The following is a 24819-nucleotide window of genomic DNA, read 5'->3' as shown; positions in this document are numbered from 1 at the left end:
TCCATCAGCAGATAGAGCTGAGTGTCATCAGCATATTGGTGACAGCCCAGCCCAAAGCTCCAGATAATCTGGGCAAGGGAGCGCGTAAAGATGTTAAAAAGCATCAGGGAGAGGATTGCGCCCTGCGGCACTCCACACACCAAGGACTGGCACGACGACATTTCCCTCCCTAATGCCACCCTCTGTCCCTGACCAGAGATAAAAGAACACAGCCAGTTACTGGCTATGCCCTGTATCCCCACGTCTGTAGAACAATGAATCTGCATTAACTGGCTGTTAAATATATTCAGAAGCCAGGGCAACAGCTAATTTAAATTTGACCCCGCCATAAAGTCTTGGAATGCCTTGTCTTCTGTGCTCTGCATCTTGCAGAAGATGTTCAAGCAGGAACATAAGAGGCCAAATAAGTTCTGATGAGTATACACAAGACAGTGATGCAGCTCCATTCACAGCTGAAATAATATTTTTGTTTCAGATTCTTGGGAGGGAGGGTGCCTTGCCAAAGGCAAGGGGGCTCTTTCTCTGGGATTCAGAAGCAAGACAAGGCACAGTTGGAGAAGAAAGCCTTAAGATTTATTAAAAAGCAGGCAGATTATACATAAGAGTATACTACACCAAGTAAGCGACACCTCCGTTCAGCTGCTGGGAGCTCCACAGGGACAGCAACAGAGAGGACCCCACAGGTAGTCGCCAAATGACACTGCACGGCAGGTCTGCACTGACGCTCTCCCTGTGTCTGAATCACAGGGGCCTTCCTAAATTGGGCTGCATGATTGGCACTGCAGCTACCAAAAATAAGCCTAATGCTTCAAGGGATCCTCCCCCAATCACAGCTGTTCTCTTACAGGTATTTAAGCTGTGATCCTTCTCAGATGGTATGGCTGTATGCTATCTCTTCTAAATGTTTAAGCTGGGAAGCAGACTAGTAACACATTTTAGCCTAGGAGAGTGAAGGTCACTGGCATGAAGGAGCAATTGTGACAGGCCACTACACCACCTCGATGTACAATATATCTTCTGGTGCATTTCCCATACAGGGTGTAGCTACTTCTTTTACTTCTTGACTTCATGACAAGCCCCCCCCCCCCCCAATCTCGGCTTCTCTTCATACCCACAGACAGCATGGTAAAATCATGGTTTTAACACCATCTGTTCTGGAAAAACAAAAAAGTATAAGATGCAAGGAACAAGCCCTCATGATTTTACATGCAGGTATCACAGTTCCACCATACAATAACAGGCCACATCCATGCAACATAAATCCACAGTGGTGCTACAAAGTTCTGGATCCATCGGTTTCACAGCACAGTCACGGAGTGTAAACTGAGACTAAAGCACAAATTTCTGTTGAACTCTAAAAGCCTTTTAAAATTTTGTTTAGTAAGGTTTAGATAGCACTAAGAACAACTAGGTGGTTTAGGTAAAATAGTACAAAATATAAATTAAAATAGTGACAAAACAGCCTTTAAAATTTCATAATACAATTTTCAAAATTTAAATAAAAACAAGTTTTAAAAAACAAATATGCATGATAAAATTACATGTCTGTGTAGTCTTTCATAAACAGAAAAGCTTACAGCAGGCATAGAAAACAATATAATTATGGTGCTTGCCTAGTAATTATATTATTGCCTACTATTGCCTAACCTGGCTCATAATTTTGTTATGCTTTGATTGGTCCTCGTGAACTGTCATTAGGTTGTTAAAAATTCTTTGTGTCACTCCCAAGGATACTTAAGAAATGCCTTTTTATGGGCCCCAAAGGTGGTCCTTTCTCACCACAGAGGACAAATGGTCGCTTCCAGCAAATGAATCGCCCTAAGTGAGTCTCCTCCCTCTGCAGTTTTCCTTTGCTCACAGCAAGGAGGCAGGGAATGGGAACAGTTCAGGTGACTGACTGGACACGTCATATGTAAATAACTACGCTCTCGCTCCCTTTCTCTCTCTACTTTCCACCATAAGGAATATTGCATAGCAACCGTGTAACACCGGGCTCAGGTTGCATCGCTTCAGAGCTATGTGATAGGCAAGCCGAAAAGGGCAGTGGAAACTACAACTCCCAGCATGCCCTGTTGTCATTAAACTGACGGTGCTTTTACAAATCCCTAAGCATAGAGAGAAACGATTAGAGCAACAGCCAGTAGTTTCCCTATTTGGGAATTTCTATTTTACTCCGCGAGATGGCTGAAACAGAAGAGTGTCTGTCTGCAGAAGTAATGCCGCGCAGCTTCCGCACAGGACCACCGAATAACCGAGCGTTTGCTTGGGATCAAGTGTCCACACGTGCTAGTCCTGGTGTCATACACGAATATTTCTAGCAGAGATGCGTCTCCCAATTCTTTTTTCCTCTGAAATGTGAGAAATGGTCTTCTTACCGCGGCTCAGTTCCAGAGGCTGGAATGCGTTTCACATACATACATACATACATACATACTTTTTTTCCCCATTCAGTGTAAAGACCTGTGCACAAACTCCTGCCTTTGCTCTAAACACTTTGCCACCAAATCTCAGCCTGACATTTTATTTTGTTTTAAATCTTCCCACAGGCTTTTGCCGGGCGTGGGAGGACGAGATATCTGTATTACACTAATGAGGATTGCGTCAGAAGTAGCCCAGAAGTCCTTTCTACAAAACGGGAACGGACTGCTCTTACATTAGAGGTCTATGTTTCATTTTGATCCTTGCGTCGCCGAATCACGCAGTCAAAAACGTAAGTCCGCTTCCTGGGAGGAAATAATAAACGAAAGGGGGGCAAAAAAGTCCCGTGTTGCCGTGCGCGCCTCCTCCCTTCGCGCTGATTGGCCGAGGCGCGAAGAAGCGACTCGTTCAAAGTAGGCGAGTGTGGAGGCGGAGGCGCTTTGGGCGCGCGTCCCGTTTCAGGCGGTTCTTCTTGACATTCGCCGGTCCGAAGCGCATCTTTTTCCTCCGGGAGCCGGCGGCTCTTTTTCTCCTCTCCGTCTCTCGCGGGCGTTTCGACCAGCCGGTGGAGCTCGCAAGTGCGGGGACCCCCCTCCCGCAGCCGTTAAAGACGAAACGGGACTCGAGCGGCCGCCTCCCTTCCCTTCCCTTCCTCCGCTCCGTCCGTGTCAGAGTCTTGCCTGCGGCGGTCTGAACATGAGTTCAGCGGGTGGTGGGGGCAAGAAGGACGAGAAGGGCAAAAACATCCAAGTGGTGGTCAGATGCAGGTGAGCGCGGGGGGGGGGGGCGGAGGGTCCTGCAAAATAAAAACGGAAATAAATATGGGGGATTTGCTGCGGAAGCCAAATTAGGTGCCCTTCTCGATCTCGTGCATGTAAGCCTCGCAAACTTCTCACTAGGCTTGATCCCCCGCGATGGTGTTGTTGTGGATGCTTCGGGTACTGAAGAGATCCTTTTTCTAGGCGTTGTCGGCGATGGTGAAATTCAAAGAGGTTATGTGCTAAAGGCTGCGGTCCTGGGCTTACTGGCTTGGCAGCGCAGTGGGACATCTGAATATGCATACAGGGTTCTGCTGTTTTCGAAGAAACCTCCCCCCCCCCCCCGTGTCTTGTTGGTTTGGGCAGAAGGTTGGTGGTGGTCCTCGGGCTGGTAGCTGGTCATCTTCCCCGTGGTTGGTCCAGGTCCATCTCCTGTTGATTGCTGGCATTTTTGCGGAGAATGTTCAGCCTCGGTCTGATCCAGCAGTCGGCTTACTTACATATCTGTATATTCAGGATCAGTTATACTTTAGAAATTACTGGATACTTTGTGGGGAGAAAGCAAGATCTTTGATCTTCCAGACAGAACCTACACATTTACAGCTTTTATGCATTAAGTTGCGTTGGGATTTGTAGATCCTGTTTCTTCCTTGATGCATATTAATCATAATGTTGGAATAAGTCCCCAGCTCTTTTTGCTTTGTAAATTTAATATGTCACACCTAGGGATGGCTGATGTGTGGCCAACACATACTTCTCCGGATGTTATTAGATTCCAGCTCCTATCAGACCCAGCTAGCATAGCAGCCAAGGGGTCTTCAGCCCCCCAGTAAAATATTTGATAGGCCAGCCCCCTGCCCCCCAAGACATTGCCATTCAAATGCTGTATGCACCGCAACATGTGATTGCTTATGCTGGGTGCAGCTTACCTGTTCCCTCCCCCAATATTTTATTAAAGTTGGCACCACTTCCAGCTAGCAGGGTCAGTGGACAAGAATAATGGGAGCTGAAATTAAACAGCCTGCTGTAGACAGTGGTGATGACTGTTTTACATTATCTGCTTAAAAAAGAAAAAAAAGCATTGTGCCTCTTTTGTTATGCCATCTTTTATTCCCCCTTTCCTCTTCCCAAGAGGTTTAAGTAGTGCATGTCAATAGAAAAGCTATCAGTTCCTTAAGAACAAAGTGAAAGAGATGAGATGAGTCATTTTTTTCTATCTTGGCATAGAAAATAAGATTCTTTTCTTAAGGTGGAGACAATCTTCAGCAATTCAGTTTCCACTATCTGATTGCTTGGGACAATTTAATTTCAAGTATAGTGTAAATATGCTTACCTATAACATTTAAATCAAATTGTATCATTGATATTTTCTTAGTCATTTATTTCAGTCATAATACTTCTGTTGGGGGGCAGGATGAGATACTGATTCATCACCTAAATGCATAGCATACTTTTTAGTTATCCTCTCTAAATAACCCTAGCAAACATGCTGTATTGAATTTCAATGGATTTAGGGCATTGGAAAACTTTCCACAATTCCAGATTTTCCAAGAATCCCACATCACTGTAGGTGATTAAGTCCAACATTTTCCCATTTTTATTGTGTACAATTGACATTTCTTAAACTTGTCAAAGCTAGTTCAGCAAAACCAAATTTCAGCATAAAACCTGCATATATTGCGTTCATAATTCAGTGTTCAAGGTGTTAATGCTGAAGGCTGCTCCCTACAAGGCCCTTTCTATCTGTCCTAGGTGGAAAGGGCCCCGGCTCACCTTGCCCTATTTCAGGGACTCCTGGGAGACTGGAGGGTCACTGCCCTGTTGTGAATGCTGAAGAGCCCAGGCTCACTGGAACAAACTCTGGGGTTGGGGCAAATGTAAAAAATGCTTTCAAATGTTTTAAATAGTTTTTTAATTTATCTTGTTTTAAATTTTGGTTTTATGGTCTACTTTTTGCTCTGTTGGAGGTGGGATTAATGTTTTGTTGGGCCTGGGAATTAGTTTAATTTTTAGAATAACTGAATTGTTTTTGTTTTTTTAAAAAATTAGTTTCTATTTTATATACAGTAGTTTGTATTCTGTTCTTAAGCGGGGAGGGTCAGGGTTACATAACACCGGTCCTGAAAGACCTACATTGGCTCCCAGTACATTTCTGAGCACAATTCAGAGTGTTGGTGCTCACCTTTAAAGCCCTAAACGGCCTCTGTCCAGTATACCAGAAGGATCATCTCCACCCCCATTCAGCCCGGATACTGAGGTCTGTCTCCAGAGGGCCTTCTCAGTAGTGGTACCCACCCTGTGGGATGCCCTCCCATCAGATATCAAGGAGATAAAGAACAACACAACTTTTGGACATCTGAAAGTAGCATATCCACTGTTTACAATCTTGTCAGCCTTGTGTTTGCTTGGAGCTAGACTAGTGCATATCCAATTTGAGATCAACTCTTTTACCATTTTTAAAGGCCCTTCAATGCAGCTGAGCGCAAATCTAACTCCTATTCTGTGGTGGAGTGTGAAAATGGAAGGAAAGAAATTTCAGTTCGCACTGGAGGGGTGATAGATAAAACAACAAAGAAAACGTACACATTTGATATGGTAAGTATCACTATTTGGTTGGCTTCCTAGCATGTCTTAGCTATCTTATCAGTTTTGAGAATTTAGGGAAGGAATCATAGCTCAGAACAGAGCATATTCTTGGTATGCAGAAGAGTCCAGGTTTGATCCCTGACATTGGGATAAGGTACAACTGGTTAGACAGTCCTTTGCCTTAAGAACCTAAGGATTCATTTCCAATCTGAATAGATACTAGACAAGATAATACTAGGACCAGATGGACATATCTGATTTGAACATAATGTAACAATTTGATTTAGTGTTGCCTACCTTGGCCCTTGTGTGTCTCCCATCTGTTCTACTCTACTAGTACGGCTGTGAAAAGGAGTTCAGAAGCTTTTGTTCCATTTTTAAACTATGAAACTGAAGTTAGTCTTGATGGTGATATAGGGAACCAAGCCATAACCATAAACTTTATGGTTTGAAGTTGGCTGCTTTCTCTAAACTATAGTTAAGACTCATGACTTATTTGGGTTCAGACATGATCATAAACTACACTTGGTGAAAAATGGAGGCAACAGTTTCAAACACAGTTGCACCAGAGGAAGAAAATGTGAGAAGCATATGAGGCTGATGCTCATTCACAGAACACTGAGCCCTAAGTGAGTGCCACATCTGAATGAGCATACTTCTTGAGCTAGTATGCAGCACTTTCTATTGTGGAATAATATAAATTGAACTAGCTTTACAAATTATTTGCAAATACTATATGGATAGGAAGTGGTTTGTTTTTTAAAAAAGTCTTTTACGTTGGGAAGAATTAAGAGGTAGGTGGGAGTGGCAAGTCTCTTGTCATGTAACAGGTAACCAACCTGATCAGCCTTATTTAAGTTGCCTGTAGAACATGAAATGTCCATAGAAAATGGGTATTTATTTCAGATACGTGGGGGAGAGGATGGCTTCCTAGCACAACCTTGTAAGCAAGCCCAAAAAGTGCTTAGCCTACCTGGAGTGCAGGAAGAAGGATGACTCACTCTATCTCTCCTCTCCCAGCATGCTTATTGAACAAAAGTATTTCCTCCCACTCCCTTCCCCCATGCCTACCATAGAAAGCAAGAGGACAGATGAGTGATCTGTTCCCCCTTCACCATCTTGCTCACATGTCTGCATGGAATTACTGGTAGACAGTGCCTACAAATTAAAGGTTAAATACAGAATCTCAGCTTTATTAAGTTCCTTTTATTACTTTTCTTTCACATCTTTCCTTCAGGTAACTCAAGGTTGTGACTGGCCCAATGTCACCCAGTAGGTTTTATGGCTGAGGGGATTTTAATCCTGGTCTCCCAGGTGCTAGTTCAATATTAACTACGACACCACCACACTGACTGTGCTACACCACAAAAATTTCCCTTGACTGGAAAACAATGGGAACTTCTACTACTCTTTCTGGGGGGAAGCAGGTGCAAATGGCATGAGATGACAGGCTGGGAGATGAGAATCTGTAGCTAAATCAGAATACAGTATAATTCTGACACTGGTGAAATTATGTGGCGAGTTGGAGAGTTCCTGTTTCATAACTGAAAAACATGTAGCAATGATGCCTTGTATGAACTCTGCAGGTTTTTGGAGCTCAGGCTAAACAAATTGATGTGTACCGGAGTGTTGTGTGCCCGATTTTGAATGAAGTTCTTTTGGGTTACAACTGTACAGTGTTTGCGTGAGTATCATATTTATTTTTCTTCTAACTCCATCTATATCTATGTTCCTGAAGTTAACATTCCAAATTCCTTTGTACAGCTATGGTCAAACAGGAACAGGAAAGACCTTCACTATGGAAGGGGAGAGATCACCTAATGAAGAATACACATGGGAAGAGGTAAAATATGAGGAATGAACAAAACAGCAGAATCCTATGCATGTTTATTTGGAAGGAAATCTTCCTGGAAAATACGCACATACCCCTGTCCGAGTGGTGCAAGATTCTAGGCATTTATGTTTTCTTTTGGAATGAGGCATGGTGCAGACTGGTGATATATGGTTTATTTACACATACAGGAACCTGAGGGGGTTCCTAGCATTACCACCCAAATAAAGTATTGCTTCTCTCATAGCCACAGTTTTGGATTCTAACAAAAATCAAACATTGCTCTGACTCTCTTGCTTTAGGTCTAGGTCATAGCACTGCAATTCAACTCTAAACTCAGGCCTTTTGTCTTTCTAACCAGGGAAGGAGGCACACACATTTGCCCTCTGACACAGCCACTCCCTTTGTTCCCTTAACAGCTCATACTTAGCAGGCCATTACCAGGCTGGCCGGAATTGGATGTGGGGCTCAGGAATATAGCCTAACCACCTCAAACCCATAACATTATTTGCACTATCTCCAGCAAACAACCATATATAATGGGTTGTATTGGACACACTTGCATTTTAAAGGTGTGTGCTCATGCTAGCATTCTTGTGTTAGATTCCTAAACTCCAAAAAGAAAACTGGTTAATGCTAGTATGCTATGTTTCCTTACTTTTAATTATAGGATCCATTAGCTGGTATTATTCCCCGTACACTGCATCAAATATTTGAAAAGCTTGCTGAAAGTGGCACAGAATTTTCTGTGAAAGTATCTCTGTTGGAAATCTACAACGAGGAGCTCTTTGATCTATTGAATCCCTCTCCAGATGTTGGGGAAAAGCTGCAAATGTTTGATGACCCACGTAACAAGGTAAAAAACAAACAAACAAAAAACCTGGTTTGGCTTCTCCTGAAGGCTGTGGGATTTTAAATTACTTGCTAACCTAGCATTTTGTTGTGACAGAGAGGTGTCATAATCAAGGGTTTGGAAGAGATAACGGTACATAACAAGGATGAAGTTTATCAGATCTTAGAAAGGGGAGCAGCAAAAAGAACCACTGCAGCTACTTTAATGAACCAGTATTCCAGGTAAGAAACATGTATTTCTCTCTCCATGAGAAGCATCTTATTCGTTCGTGGTATTGGTAAAGAAAAAAAGAAAAACACCTAGCTAGCTCAGTTGGTTAGAGCATGGTTCTGATAATGCCAGGTTTGATCTTGTAATGGGACAGCTGCATATTCCTGCATTGCAGGACTAGGTGATCCTCAGGTCCCTTCCAACTCTACAATTCTACGATTCTAATATGTAAGAATAGTTCCCTGAGGCAATGCCCCCCCCCCATGTTTTTGATTATGAGGTCCTTGTCTGCTGCAGGCTTCATTAAACTATAAGGTTTACCATAAGCACCCAGAGCAGGTTACAACAATATAACATACAATTGTTTATTTTATTCCTCCCCACCCCTGTAAGTTTATGTACTCCCTTGCCATCCAAGTAAAAAGATATTTGATTTTGAATTCTGTGGAATGCAAATTATAACACAATAAAATTCCACATAAGAAATAAAAGAAGCAATAAAAATACAGTTAAAAATCATAGGGCATTTAGCACAGTGCATTGCAGTTGCTACAGCAGGCGGAACAACCAAGTACTCCACTACTTAGTGTTACATCTGTCTTATTTGGTTGAGTTTTTGTAGAAAATATTATAAGAAGTTGCGTTATGTAGAATCAGACCACTGGTCCATCTAGCTCAGTGCAAGGAAGCAGTTCTGTGGGGTTTTTAGATAGGCTGTACCGAGGATTGAACCTGGGAGCGTTTGCATTAAGAATGTACTATACTATTCAGCTTACAGTCCTTCATTTTCATGGCAGTTTGCTTGTCCTGTTTCTTTGTGTTTTCTCACAAGGAAGCATAAGAACGCTTTCTGAACTCTCTTCTTTGAAAATTGCATTTGAATGAGGCCACAACACAAGCTCATGTCACCCTCACAAATCCAGTGTGGATCAGTGGGAGTCAGCTACTAGCCACCCAGGTTTTGGCTAGTGGGGAAAGAAGGCTCAAGCTGCCTTTCGATGCAGTTTTTCCCATGACCCATAAGCCTTCTCCCTTTCCAGGTTCTATGCCCCCAGAAGGGTCCCATCTAACAGTTTGAATCAGGCCTTGAACTTTCTGCCCACTTATATGGAAGAATGCATTGGAGGCAGGAAGCCAGCAGGTGGCGCCAGAGCCACCAACACAGAATACTTCCTGCAGTCCTACTTGCAATAAGAAACAAAAGGCTTTATTAATGAAGCTTTGTGAAAGAGAAGGTGCTGTACTGTAGCTGGGAGATTTGCAGAGCTTGGAAAATGCAGTGGTAGAACAGTTCTCTCCTGCTGTTTGTGGCAGCACAAATTCTAAAGTGAAGAAAATCTGTAAAATGAGCCAATTTAGCTTCTACTTTGAGTTGACTTGATGTAAGTGAATGCTGGGCCTGTGCGTGTGTTTTAAATGTCCACTGGAATATTTATCTGAAATGCTTCACTCCATTTGCAGTCGCTCCCATTCGGTGTTCTCTGTCACGCTACACATGAAAGAAACGACAACAGATGGTGAAGAGCTTGTTAAAATTGGGAAGCTAAACTTGGTAGGTGCCCATCCTTGGGATTAACCCAAGAATAGATTATATATAGGAGCAACAAAAAATGAGGGGTGGGGAAACAGTGCTGCTTTGAATAGGTGCTAGGGCAATGCACCAGATTTGCCCAAGGCCTGGATCCAGAGCCAAATGGAGCATATTAAGAGGGCCTCCGATAAGTTGGGCACAAAAACCACTGATGGCTGCGAGTTTGGTTGGATGGACCCCGAATGATCTGTGGGTGTCAAGGAATGTGCAGGACATCAGGCAGAAAGGAGAGGCAAGCAAGGTGGAAAAACCATGGGGAAAGAGCCAAGACTTCTCTGGTCAGTGGCTGCATCTTCATGGGAGAAGGTAGACTGAATGCTGCAGCTCTCCTTCTGCCTGACACCCCTCAGGATCCATGCCACACAGCTGTTGAGCAGCGGCATCAATCTTGTGGCATGTGGATGTCACACAGAATTGGATAGGCTAGCTAGTAAGCAGAAGGTGTTCTCTTGTGTGTTGCCATTGCATCCCCTGGCTCTAGTTTGAAACCTATTTTAAATTTGTGTTAAAATTGGGTCTTAAAACCATTAGTCCTGCCCCTGGAATTGTTTTGGGGGCAGATCCAGGGTGGGTGACCCCCCAGGGCAGCAGAAGGCAGATCAGGGATGTAGCAGATAGGCATGTAGCACAGGAGAGTTTGGCTCATTGCAAAAGTAGGTCACACTTTACCTACTTGTGTTGGCTTATTAGACAATTTGAAAGTAAGGTCTCACCTATGACTGTCACAGCTTATTAACCTAGCCACGGTATTGCTTCCAGGTTGATTTGGCAGGAAGTGAGAATATTGGTCGTTCTGGAGCAGTTGACAAAAGAGCTCGTGAAGCCGGAACTATCAACCAGTCGCTATTGACTCTGGGAAGAGTCATTACTGCACTTGTTGAAAGAACCCCTCACGTTCCATACAGAGAATCTAAGCTCACTAGAATCCTGCAGGACTCCCTTGGAGGGCGCACAAAAACTTCCATAATTGCTACCGTTTCTCCAGCATCGAGCAATCTGGAGGTAAGGTTCTTGCCTTCAAACTCTGTTAGTGGCTGAAAAGTACCTTGTTTCAAAGATAACTTGAGTGATTGGGTGGCCTTCCAAGACTTCATCACTGGACTCCTAACCTATTCTAGGGAGACTCTGTGTATGCTGCAGGGTACGGATTAGGGCATGCTAATCTAAGCCTTCCTACAACATTGTAAAATTGGCTCAGAACATATAGATTGCTGTGGATGATAGGAGATAGGATGCTGGTAAAGCTACAGTGTTTGGTTGATTAAGGAGCTACATTAACTTGAAAATTCTCAATTAAGTAAGGTTCCATCTCCATTGAGCAGGAGGCATAAAAAAATTAATACAAAAAACATTAACTATCACAGAATTGTATCACTATTAGAAAATGATAATAATGATTTCTACCACCTTCTCTGACACAAGCAGGAATGCCTCCTCCAGGAGGATTTCGAGAAAGTTAGCCTCTTAAAGCAAAAACAACAGAGTCACATGGCACCATAAAGGCTAACAAATTTCAGAATAAAATTTGTAATTTTTTTAATGGTGCCACAACTCTCCTTTTTCTTCGGAGTTGGTGGTTGCTGTGACATGTGTATCATCTGTATACCAATTTTCTTTAAAATGTATGTTATTTAGACATACACAAATGTGCAGATTTTGTCAACTTGAAAACTCAAATGATTAGTCAACCATGATTTATTTTAAATGGAGTTACAGCCCTAGAGCCTGATGTAGGCAGGGCTGATTAAAGTTGGTAGGATGCACAGCAGATCAGAGTGAGAAGCCATTTCTATATACAGAAATTCAACTTTCCCCATTGGGATTGACTAGTGGAGATTGACTATATGTTTATAGGAAGACTCTTGCTGAAACAGAAAACACTTATCTGTCACTTTTATATCTTTTGTACAACAGGAAACTCTGAGTACTCTTGAATATGCCCACAGGGCTAAAAATATCATGAATAAGCCTGAAGTGAACCAGAAACTCACGAAACGGGCACTCATTAAGGTTCAGTATAATTTCATTATTTATAAGTTCTCTTCAGATCTTACCTACTGCATTGCAGGGCAGATCTAGTTCAATTAGTTGCAATGCGAGATCTGTTGAGATTGGGGTTTGCAAAGGCCAGTCAGCTTGGAGGATATGTAACAACACTGTACTGATGTTTCAACAGGAATATACAGAAGAGATTGAACGTTTGAAGCGAGATCTTACTTCTGCACGAGAGAAAAACGGTGTCTACATTTCTGTGGAAAACTATGAGTGAGTACTTTGAAAACAGCAAAGCTTGGCCGCTGTGGGTCAGCATGGTATCTTCGTTTCTTCCTCTAATCATGAACTTAGGTGGTTAGTGATAATAGGATTGGTGCCAAAAGCCGAGGGAGGTGTCAACATGAGAGGATTTTATACTAATCCAATCTATTTTTTTAAAAAAAATAAGAGTACCCCCCCCAATAGCCCAGTGAGAACAGGCCATGCTCAGTAGCTAATGGATATTGAGCGATGGTTAGAAAAGAAGAAATAGGAACATGTGGGAAGGAATGAAATGGAATATTATTGAGGAGGGCACAGCTAACTAGAACCGTGAGTAAGGAGCACTAATGGTAGAAGGTGAATGTACACTAAGATGTTTTGTTTCGGGTCTTGCTTATATCCTCTAATAATGAACTCGGGTTATTGAGTGCCAACAGGGTTGGAGCTGCAACAGTGCCATTGAGGCATCCGCACGCTCTGGTGAAACCCAAGGTATGCAGAAGAGTAAAACGCTTCTTTAAAAATTCCCCAAAATGACAGTAACACAATGATGACCAAACATGTTCCGTGGCCTTTGACAGCCACAGATTGCTGAGTGTCAGTTGGAAAAGGAAAGGTGGGGGGGGGGAGTATGAATCGACCACTGTGAACCCTTTTGCAGTTTGTACCATCTTGAAGGAGCGTGAAGGTGATACACTTACAACGTTTTGTTGCAGGTTCTGCTTGTCTAATATGCTGCCTAGGCAACATTCCTGTACATAATTATTTTAAGTACCACACTCCTATCTATATATTGGAATGCCTAAAGTACAGTATAAGTTACAGGCCACTTGCACTTGTTTAATCTCAGAGACTTCATTGTAAATGAGCTGTTCCTATATCTTAAGAAATCTGTATCAATAATTAGTGATAGAAGAAATTTAAAATCATAATAGCGTTTAAACAGGGAATTTCCAGATATGTCTTTCTTTCCTTGCTCTTACAAATATTTAATTGTCTTGCGCAGGCAGAGTCAACTTGTTCAGTGTTCACCATACGTATTTTTTTTTTAAATTTTAGTGCTCTTAATGGGAAGTTGACAGTTCAAGAGGAACAAATTGCAGAATATATTGATAAAATTGGTGCAATGGAGGAAGAATTGAAAAGAGTAAGTTGGTAGACTGTTATTAGTCTACGTGGCTCCTTTTGGGAGAAGTAAGGAGGGGTAATATGTTTACATTCTGAAAAAGCTTTAGAATAGCTAGATGAAAATAAAGCATCTTCACATTGACATGTTCCCATCTAACCAACAGTGTTCAGCATGTCCAGGAATGAACAATGTTGGTAAGAAAAAGGAGACAATAATGTACTTTACTCACTTGATTTAATATATTTAAAGCATTGTCAACTTTTGTTCACGTGAAAGCTTTTCTGTGAGATGCAAATTAAATTTGTTGAAGCTAGTGTAACGAAGCAGTCTGACAATATCTCCATTCAGATGCAACAACAAACCATGGCTTGCTGTTCTGATAATCATTAGCAGCAAGCTTTTCCTTCCCTGGGTCCCTTCCTTCAGGTGGTCCCGCCCACCTGACAAAGTTCACCCTAGGTGGAGAGAAATAAAGAGTTGGGCCAAAGATGTTCCCCACCCCTGCTCTAACAGCTCATAGTATTTCTTTCAAGTGTTTTTTAACTGTTTTGGATTACTTTCAATTTCAGGTCACTGAGTTATTCACAGTTCATAAAAGTGAAATGGAGAAGTGCAAGACAAACCTGCAGGTTAGGGAAAAAGAGCTGGAAGACACACAGAAGCACTTGGAAACAACCAAGGTTCTTCTTGAGGAAGAAGTGTATATAGCATCAGCTTTGGAGAACACAGAAGAAAAACTTCATGGCACTGCAATTAAGGTTAACAAAATTCACTCTCCCAGTTTCCTCCCCACTAGCACTTGAATAGGCAATACGCTTATAACGTCATGATTATAACTTACGCTGTCGACGCTGCATAGGTTTTCAGGCTGCTTTCAAAATCTTGAAGTGCATCCCAGACCATAAGAATGATCTGTTAATGATTTGGGATAAAAATGGAAGAGAATGGTCTACTTCTCTCATGAAGGGAATCCAGAGGGGCAGTGGCATGCACTGTTCATGTGTTCAGGCAGGTCTTGTAGAGCCTTTTAGCCGATCAAGAGTTACCCTCTCGGCTTTGCCTTTTCCTCACTGAAGTAGCTTGAACCTTGGGCATAGAAACTAGTCATAGACATAGTGACTGAAGCTTCAACACCCCACCCCTTCCATCTTTTATTTTATTTGGAAGGTATTTTTTGTTTGCTGCTGTTTATGCACCAAGTGTGTTTTAGCACCATGCCCTGCAGCAAAAGGCACAGGGTTGCCTTGGAATGAAGCTTTGAAGTTGCTAGGAAATAGTGTGTTCCCCAGCAGGCTATCTGAACTCAATAGCTCTTTTCAACTTTCACTTTTGGACCCCAGCAATTCCATGCAGTTTGGGCCACCTCTAGTTACAGCACTAGCTTTTTCATGTGTTGCATGTTGGCACTTGCTTAAAAATTGAGTGTTGGACTGCACTGCAGAGTCTGCCCCTGATACCCAAACACTAAACTGCTTAAACGTAGGGGTTTAATATGACTGAGAACACAATTGTGCGAGAGTCCTGACTGCATGGAAGCCATTTGTGAGCAAATGTCCATACACAGGTTTTCCTTTGGGTGCTCACACTAGATACTATCTTCTACAATATGGAATAATTGCTTGTTTGACTTGAAGGTGGCTTAACGTTTGCGACTGGACTTAACTGTCAGGGGTCCTTTACCTTTACCTTTTTAACATCACCTAATCTGTACTGATTTTGTAATCAGTGTGATGCGAACTGAAAACTGTCAAAACCTTTCTGCCTTAGCTGCTTAGTGCTGTTAAAGAAACAACCACAGATGTTTCGGGTCTGCATGCAAAATTGGATCGTAAAAAAGCAGTTGAACAGCATAATGAGGAAGTCCAAAAGACATTTGCAGAACACATGAATACCTTCTTCTGCGATATGAAGAACTCCATCAATGAGAACTGTTGGAAACACCAACAAATGCTGGACTCTTACACTTCTTCGGTTGGTAAGTGCCTCAATTCATCTTTCTGTGCAGTTGTCATTCAGAAGACCTCCCTTCCCCTGAAACTGAATTTGGAGTCAGACTTGTTCCTGAAATCATGGGGAAGACTGTCCTGTTGAGAAGTGACTCACTTAAACTGTGGCGCCCATCTCTCTCTCGGTAGGTGATCTTCTGTCTGCCAATTCTTCAGCTTTTGGAGTTACTGCATCAGCTATAATTTCAGCGTTCGGCTCTCTGCAAGAGATGGTTTCCACTGAAGTTTCTCTAGCTTCTGAAAAGATACTGAATCAGGAGTCTCTGACATCTCAAAATAAAAATGATCTCCGGAAACTCTTAGTAAGTATAAGTGGGCAGTAACACTTCTAAATAATTATTGAATTGTTTCTGTAAAATATCCTGATTGCTTGAAATGGACAGCTGTGTGGAAATGTAACTGATAATGGCTCTCTAAACCAGGGAAGGAGAAGCTCTGCAGTCAGCAAAGGAAATGATGTGTAGAAGCAACTTACTGATGTTTTGAATGGTTCTTGTTCAGCCTCATTAACCGTCTCCCCAGCCATTCCCTGTTCCTTGGCAGAGTGGCATCAGGGAAGAAGCTAGGAAAGAATACAGCCAGCTGCTGTAGGGAAAAAGCTTCTGAGTTACAACAGAAAACAAATAATATAGTCATCCAGCAACTGATCTGCTGCAAATGACCTATCTACCTCATTGCGACAGGTGAGGTACTTGGTCATTGGGCATCTTGGGAGTTGCCTTAGCTCTCAAGCAAAGTCTTGCTCAGTCAGCTGCCACCCTTCTGTACATCCTTGACCATTCTACCAGACTGTGGTATAGTTATAGTAGCCATTTTCTGGAGCCAGGTTACAGCTGCCCTCGCCTTAATTTTTGAGCCAACATGGCTTTTGAACAAGAAGCCATAGGTGGTTTTGAGCTGTAACATTTCCTTTCCCACTTTCCACAACAATCAGTTTTCTTACTGAACTCAAAATGATTTAAAGTAGAAGAACTGTCTTATACCCCACAATCTACTTTCGGTTCTAGGAAGAGCACACATCAGGATTGGACCAAGCCTTGAGGAGTCTGTCACCCGTGTTGAAATTTGTTCTGAATCTGAACTCTCAAGTTCATGATAATTTGCATAAATATTCATCCCTGGCTGAAAAGGTAATTTTTGAACAGCTTCTGCCATATCCTGAACTATTGTACTCAAGGGTGTGCGAAGGTTTTTTTGATATAAAATATATATAACAGCAACATCAATAATATTTTAAGAAAGTATCTAAGCAAGGTAGTGAAACGTCCCATGCTTTGGTGTTGTGAGTTGATGGTGCATTGTGTGGATGTGTACAGAGATTGTGTGGCTGGAGTAATTTTTAAAAACCCTACTACAAGTCCTAACATTGGTGTATTTCTGAACCTTGATCTATCATTTTCTTGTTTATAGATGACAGGTTATAGAGAAGAAATGACTATATTCTTCCAAGACCATTCTCTTGCTTTGAGTAAACTACAGGAGGACATTTCCCAGAAGTTGGCTCAACTTCAACATGATTGTGAGAGCTTACAGGAAGAGGTGGTGTTGTCTAAGGTGGCCCTTAAAAAGGTATCTCTGCTTTTTGCGGCACAATAAGGAATAGGCCAAGTTAGTCTCTGCAGGTCCTCAATGGAATCAGACAGAGGCAGGCAGAACTGTGACCATGTTTGATAGGCAAACTGGACTGGTGAGGGTTGTTGGTTCTGGTGCCCTTCACCTTGTGTTTCAAGTTGTACATTTGCCATCCTGTAGAGGTGGGGAAAGTCAAGTTGCAGCTCTCAACTTCAGGTTCCATTTAAATGCCGCAATATGCAGGAGAAGGGCATTTGGCCCTTTTTTGTGTTGAGCAATCCATACAAGCCACATCTTTTCGTATGGGAACTGGAAGTTTATCTGTTATTTCATAGGGTTCATTGAAGAAATAAACACTCATTTGTGCACCCTGAAGCTGGGGTGTGTGTGTTTCTGTGCACTTCACTTTCATGTGCTGTGTTCCCTTGGCACCACTACCCTGCCCCCCTCCCCCCAATTTGTAACAGGGTTAGTGTGTTGTGCAATATGGCCTAGCTGCTGCTGTGTCATGAATTCAGCATGCTACCATTGATACCTTCCTGCACAGCAGTGGGCAGTGAAACCATGTGAGAGCCAGCTGGCTGCACCCTATTTAGGTAGATGAAGGAGTTGAGTGTTGCGCTCCTGAACGTGCATCTGAGACATCTGAGACAATGAGGTGTTAGCGTGCATAAGAGCAAATAGTGCTGGAGAACAGTGTACTTAAATATAGGTTCCAGTATCTGTAGGAACAGATGTTATTTTTGAATATGCTTGTCGGCCTAATGTACAACTTGTGTGGTGCAGCAGGTAAAATGTCCCCATTCCTAGTTCACGAGCTCCTGTCGAGGGCCTGAAGTTCCATGCAGCAGAATATTTTAAATGTTTCCCCATGTTCATCAAAAAGTACACTGGCTTTCTTTTTATGCTGTGGCTCTAAAAAACAGTAGAATTGTGTTTTAATTCTCTGCATTTGTTCTAGGCCTCTTCCCAGCTTCTTACTTCTCTGGGCCTGCTAGAGCAAGAAACCCAGCAGAATCTAAGTGAAGTGCTGGAGAAAGGTGAAATGGTGAAGAAGAGTATTGGTGCTGCCCAAGAAAGCATAACCTTGTAAGGAAGCTCTTCAACTTGCTTATCGCTTAAATGTCTTTTAAAGGTTACGCACATGTTCCTTAGGCTTACCCTGCAATGATTTTGCAGGGAGGCTATGTAAGAGTTCAGATGTGTGAGCCTTCTAAATGTAGAAGTCTGATTCTCAAAAACTCAAAACCTAAGCATGCTTGAATGCAGCACCTAGTAATAACTGACTGACTTATTGTACATTTTTGGGGACTTGCATTAATTAGTTGTGACTGCTATGAACTTAGTAATGAGTAATTGTGGGAGTTGAATGAATAAAACTTAAGTTTAGGACTGCTTCCAAACTATTATCAAATGGTCTAAATTAGTTTCTGAACAATGTGGGTGCCTGACCTAGTTTTGTGGTTAGTGGTCCAAAGATTATATATTTAATAAAACATAATATCAGAGAGCTGTTGGTAGTTGTAAGCTGTAGTGTGCCTGCTGGATGAATGAAATAAAACTTCGTGTAACAGAGTTGCCGAAGGTTGTTTCTTTTGCTACATTCTTCAGCCTACCCTTAAGGATACTCATTGATGCTGTCACAATGAAACACTGTATTTATGATTAGGGTTTCTCCTACAGAGGTCCCCCAAAATTACTAGTTACTGTATCAAGAAAGGACTGCAGCTCAGTGCTTTTGAGCACGCGTAAAGGTAAAGGTACCCCTGCCCGTACGGGCCAGTCGTGTCCGACTCTAGGGTTGTGCGCCTAGAGGCACTTAAGAGGCCGGGGGCCAGCGCTGTCCGGAGACACTCCGGGTCACGTAGCCAGCGTGACGAAGCTGCTCTGGCGAGCCAGCACCAGCGCAGCACACGGAAATGCCATTTACCTTCCCGCTATAAAGCGCTACCTTTTTATCTACTTGCACTTAGGGGTGCTTTCGAACTGCTAGGTGGGCAGGAGCTGGGACCGAAAGACGGGAGCTCACCCCGCCGCGGGGATTCGAACCGCCGACCATGCGATCGGCAAGCCCTAGGAGCTGAGGTTTTACCCACAGCGCCACCCGCGTTGAGCATGCATACACTAGATAAATGCAGGAAAGTATCCACAGTAATAATGTGACCTGTTCAACACATAGGAAGTGATAGGCAACGCAATATGCCTGCTGTGTGCCATTAAAAGCAAGTACAGTCGTACCTTAGAAGTCAAATGAAATCCGTTCCGGAAGTACGTTCAAAAATCAAAGCATGACTTCTGATTGGCTGCAGGAGGAGCTGCAGAAGCCCTGTCGGATGTTTGGCTTCCCAAAGAACGTTTGAAAACCAGAACATTCACTTAGGGGTGTGCGGTGTTTGGGAGCCAAAACGTTTGAGAACTAAGCTGTTTGAAAGCCGATGTACGACTGTACTTGGATCAAAAGTTTTAATAATCTATTACTAAATCTGTTAATACAGGCAGACTACTGGCCTTGTCAACTCTACAACTTCGCAGCACAGCAGATTAACGCTGCCTCTCAATGATTTTTCACAAGAGATCAGGCAATCCAACGAAGAAAATGTTCAGATATTGCTGGAATCAGCCAGCCACTGTAAGGACCTGGACAGGCTCCTGAAAGACATGTGCCTGGAAACAAATAAGTGGAGTGAAATCGCGGCTACAAAGATGGACTGCATTGTTGATCAACAGGCAGCCTTCCTCAACACCAGAAAGGAACACCTACAAAGAATATACAAGGTTACTTAGCATTTTACAGCCTAATGACAGACTTCCTAAAAGTACTGTACCACTTTAGGCCATGGGTGGAGAATCTCTTGGGGGTAATGTGTTGGGTGGTTAGGGGCAGTGGTGCGCTGGACCTCCTGTTTTTTCTTGTTGTTGTTGTGTACCTTCCTGTTTCTCCACCCCTTGCCAACCACAAAATAGGCCAAATACTGTAGGTTGCCCACTCTTGCTTTAGATAGACAAGACCAGTCTGTGGCTAGCATATATAAAACATCTTGGATAAGAATTCAAACACATTTTGGCCCCCTCTGCACTATACATTTAAAGCAGCACCCTACCACTTTAAACAGCCATGCCCTCTCCCAATGAATCTGGGAAATGTTAGCTAGTTAAGGGTACTGGACCCTGTACTCCACTCACAGAGCTATAATTCTCAGAGTGGTTTAACAGTTAACCCCTCTTCTCTGGGAATTGTAGCTCTGTGGGAAACATAGAGGTCTCCTAACAACTCTCAGCACCCTTAGCAAACTACAGTCTTTGGGGGAAACCATGGCTGTTAAAGTGGTATAATGCTGCTTTAACTGTATAGCGCAGATGAGGCCTTCTGAGAGTTTGATCACAAGTGGCAGCGCTATCAGATTTGGCCACCTGATATTGGTGAAGGCAAATGAAGTTGCAGTACCCTTGCTTTGAGCTCCAGTTGTGCCAGGATGTACAATCATTTCTGTGTGCAGTGTGATGTGCTTTCAAGCGCAATATAGCGCTTTTAGCAAATGTTTGCCCTCTGGCCTGATTCTGGACCAACTTTTTCTAGTCAGCCTTCCTGCCGAAGCAACAGGACCTGATTCACATGATACATTAAAGCATAGTTAAAGCAAACTAGGTGGTTCAGGATGAGCATGCAGCATGCTGGGGCACATTGCTGAAATTGGAGTGCTTCATTCCTTCCCCACACCTGCTGCTGCTTATAATTTGACAAAGAAGTCAGGAGACGTCTGGGCAGTGCCACTAGTGGTTTTCCAGAGTTTTAGAAGCCTTTGTAGAGGAGAACTGGCAAAGAAGATAGCTTAAATATTTTTGCTACCTGGAAGCTAACTTGGTTTTCTGAGAACATGGACCTTTGTATGTATAAAACCAAGCTTAAGCCCTTTTTGTCCAGCATTATATTTATTAATTCCACATTTTGTAAAGAAAGTTCCTAGTATTAAGCTCATCTAGGAGTTTTCATGAATTAATTAGGAAAAAAATAGTTCTGTATGCGTGGTGTTTAGATTTCTTACAGTGGTTAGTAGGAACCATATGATAAAAAATGAAAATGTTTACCAGTTGCTACAACTCTGGAGTGTTTTAAGACTTGCATTTTGCTTTCAGGATTTAGATGAGAATTGCAGTTCATCAGTTGCTAAGGTCACAGACCATATTACAGGACAAAAAGATACTGAAGCAGAAGCCCTGAAGAGGCTCCTTGACAGGATGAGGAATGATAAGAATGTGCTCCTGAAGCAGAAAGAGATACTCCTTGAAGAAACCGAGGATGGGTCAACACGCATTAATGGCTTCCTGAAGGAGGAACTTAAAGTGGATGTCCCGACAGGTATTTGGAGGGAAACGATGAGTCATGGAGAAATCCAAAAGTGTGTGGAATTTAGCAGCTTTTCTGTGCCAAAAGATGGCGGTTTTAGGTGTCACTTAAACTTACTTTTCTCCTGAAGGAGCCACCCCAAAAAGGAGAGGATACCAGTACCCAGTGACAGTTGTGAAAACAGAACCTCGCGATGTCCTGCTGGAAAGATTAAGGCAAAAGCAGACAGAAGTCGCAGCTACGCCCAAAGCTTCTGAAAAGGTATTTGCGGAACTTAGAAGGGGGGGAGGAAAGATGCTTCTTCAAATGTGTAATTCTTAATGGCAGGGACACAGAAGTACATAAATAGAAGTGAGATATCTATCTCTCTATCTAATCTATCATACCGCCCTATACCTGCAGGTCTAGGGTTGGTAAGTAGCTGTAGAGCAAGGGGGCAAACCTTTTTTAAGGGCCACATACCAGTGGTGGGCAGGGCAGGAGGCAAAAGTGCACACAGCAAGGAATGAAAGGTTTTCATTTGTCATGTACTCATGAAACTAGCCTGTTACACAAGCACACCTCCTGCCGGTGGGGCTTCTATCTGTATTCACTGATATAGCAGGCTTACTGTTGTGTTCCCAGGATGATTTGGAGGAGGAGGAGGAGGAGGATATAATAGAGACCAACGGGAGCCCACTAAGTGAAAAATCCTTCTTGGAGACAAGTGTGTGTATCAGTGGAGGAGTTCCTTTCTTCCAGGTAACTGTTTTATTTTCTGTAGAACAAGAAAATTACAAGGTTGTAACAATCTACAAGTCTGTTGGGACTAATCAGAGCTAGGAGATAGGCATAGTTCAGTATAACAGGCACACTGGAAATGTAGAAGATTAGGGATGTATTCCTTGAACTCACTGGAACTGACTTCTGAGTAGACAAGCCTAGGGCTGTGCTGTAGAAAGTCTGGCTTCTCACAAAGAGGTAAAGTGAACTGGAATGTGTACTTGCAGTTGTCCAAAACGAAAGTGGTGCAACCCTTGTACCTTTGAAGCATCACACTTTCAAACTAAAGCAAGAATCTCTGCAGAATTTCTAGCAAAAATCCTTAGGCGGCATAAGCTTGTAGAAGATTTTAGATAGAATTGAATGAAGTATGGAATTTGGTACTGGGAAGAGAGTTAATCTTGAAAAGTAGCTTTCATTTTTAAAAACAAGAATCTTACCCTTATTGGCTGCAAATAAAACTTGGATAGCTGCTAAAATCAGGCAGTGGGGCTTCAGTGTGCTGTGTATCTCCTTGTCCCGCCCCATGATTAGCAGATGGAGAATAAATACAGGTAATGTTGCAAAACTTACAGGTCTTGGATGAATTTGGAGCAGGTTACATCCAGCTGTATGTTAGGTGACCAACCCGATACATACAGTTGTCTTGAAACAAAAAAACATTGGTGTGTTTTTTTAAAAATTTAAAGCTTTTCTAATATCTATTTGTTTTTGTAACTTCAAATGCAAACAGCTTTTAATCTACTGTCTGGTAAATAATATAATTACGAGTTTCTTTTTCTGGGTGGTGTTGGTGTGGTTCTCTCATAGATCACTGCTAAAACTTGATAATCCACCTTAAATGGCTATGCCACAGAACAGAACTTTTTTGCTGGTATTGCTGGCACCTACAGTTGTCTCAATGGGGCGCGGGTGGCACTGTGGGTTAAACCACAGAGCTTAGGACTTGCCGATCAGAAGGTTGGCAGTTCGAATCCCCGCAACGGGGTGAGCTCCCGTTGCTCGGTCTCTGCTCCTGCCCACCTAGCAGTTCGAAAGCACGTCAAAGTGCAAGTAGATAAATAGGTACCGCTCCAGTGGGAAGGTAAACAGCATTTCCATGCACTGCTCTGGTTCGCCAGAAGCAGCTTAGTCATGCTGGCCACATGACCCGGAAGCTGTACGCCGGCTCCCTCAGCCAATAAAGCGAGATGAGCGCTGCAACCCCAGAGTCGGTCACAACTGGACCTAATGGTCAGGGGTCCCTTTACCCTTTACCTTTTACATTTGTCTCAGAATGCAGATGACTCTCTGTAAGGATGAGAAACTAAATTCAGTATTCCACCTTGACTGCAGCTTATAGTAGAGGTATCTGGCTTTTCCAGTGTTCTCATACAGATGGAAAATTAAATTTTGCAGAACGCATTAGAAAAAAATGGTTAGTAGAACCCTGTTTTCCATATATTAAGGCATGGTTTGCCCAACAAGCCGAAAGAGATGGGAAGGTAGACTCCAGATGAGGAATGCTATTTTTAAAAAATGCTCCCATATATTTCAAAGCTCCTTGCTGGTAAAAAATCAGCGTGACAGGCCCAGACCTGGACTTGAACATTTTTACATTGTGCTATTTTTTTGTTCACTGGAATTCCCCCCCCCCCTTTTAAGGGGTATTGTCCACCTGTAGGACAATCTCTTCTATCACTTCATTTTGGATTTGTTGACCCAGCTTTGCTAGGGCAGTCTAAAATTGTGATAAATCTACCTTTCAAAAGAGCCAAATTTCCAGTGTCATCTTCTGTGTGGTTTTGCCAGTCAGTGAACTGTGTACCGTAATGATCAGCTGAGCTCTTTAACCCTACAGCATAAAAGGAGTATCAAAAAGGATAAAGAGAACAGATCTGCATTGATCCTGGAAAAGACCAGGGAGGAAGATAAAGGAGACCCAACTTTTTCAAAATCAAGATATCCATTTAGAGTACAGAACTAAGGATGTACAGCATTTGTCTTTGTTTGTTCAATGTGTCACGGCTTATTAGTTTGAGTTCTGTATGTAGTACTATAATGTTGGTGTCTCAAATTAGCTGTGAAGAGAGTTTGAAAATACCAGTCTCTTAATAAATGCTTTAACTCACTATTTTTGAATTTTTTTAACACCTTATTTTCTAATAAATACATAAAATGTCCAGCATCGTTAAGCTTATTTTTCTGCAAGAGGAATCAACACACATTGCTGGGTGGGAAACAGGCCTTTTGAACATATCAAACATGTGTGCCTTATTTGTAAATTGAATTAACCTGGGTTTCTCTAACAAATGACCAAAAGCACTTTTAGTATCAAGCCTTCCTCCCCAGATTGGCCTCTGCTCTGATGGGCTTTCTCAGTCTCAGGGATACAATCCTCATACACATAACGCATTGACTCATTAAGTGAAGATATATGGGGATGAACTCAACAGATCCTCCATCTCAGAAGAAAGCCCGAGAAGATGTTCAACTAACCCTATTGTATCTTAAGGATCCTAG

At 42.6% G+C, this 24819-nt stretch overlaps 1 protein-coding gene across 2 annotated transcripts; it reads left to right on the top strand.

Moving 5' to 3' along the window:
* Positions 1-1615: 1615 nt before the first annotated feature.
* Positions 1616-24479, top strand: KIF11 (kinesin family member 11). Of its 2 annotated transcripts, XM_083740850.1 has the most exons (23): positions 1616-1822; positions 2547-2710; positions 5639-5771; positions 7349-7446; positions 7527-7605; positions 8264-8449; positions 8543-8667; positions 10118-10208; positions 11007-11249; positions 12162-12257; positions 12424-12512; positions 13563-13650; positions 14202-14390; positions 15400-15607; positions 15768-15940; positions 16646-16768; positions 17049-17207; positions 18172-18299; positions 19706-19985; positions 21345-21567; positions 21686-21816; positions 22180-22296; positions 24158-24479. In XM_083740850.1, exons 3-23 carry the CDS (start codon positions 5769-5771, stop codon positions 24281-24283), a joined length of 2955 nt encoding a protein of 984 aa, XP_083596976.1. In that variant the 5' UTR covers positions 1616-1822; positions 2547-2710; positions 5639-5768; the 3' UTR covers positions 24284-24479. The 2 variants fall into 2 exon arrangements, with proteins under 2 accessions (XP_083596976.1, XP_083596975.1); XM_083740849.1 differs by lacking the exons at positions 1616-1822; positions 2547-2710 and adding an exon at positions 2780-3185.
* Positions 24480-24819: the final 340 nt, after the last annotated feature.

The sequence above is a fragment of the Podarcis gaigeae genome (genome assembly GCF_964106915.1).
Source record: "Podarcis gaigeae genome assembly, chromosome: 5".
Lineage (NCBI taxonomy): Eukaryota > Metazoa > Chordata > Lepidosauria > Squamata > Lacertidae > Podarcis > Podarcis gaigeae.
This window is presented reverse-complemented; position numbering and strand designations above follow the sequence as displayed.

Bases quoted from the DNA above. Each gene is read 5' to 3' on its own strand.
- KIF11 (XM_083740849.1), top strand. From the start codon at position 3,115: ATGAGTTCAGCGGGTGGTGGGGGCAAGAAGGACGAGAAGGGCAAAAAC. The intron at 3,186-5,638 runs GTGAGCGCGGGG...CCATTTTTAAAG, and splicing joins CAAGTGGTGGTCAGATGCAG to GCCCTTCAATGCAGCTGAGC. The intron at 15,608-15,767 runs GTAAGTGCCTCA...CTCTCTCGGTAG, and splicing joins CTCTTACACTTCTTCGGTTG to GTGATCTTCTGTCTGCCAAT.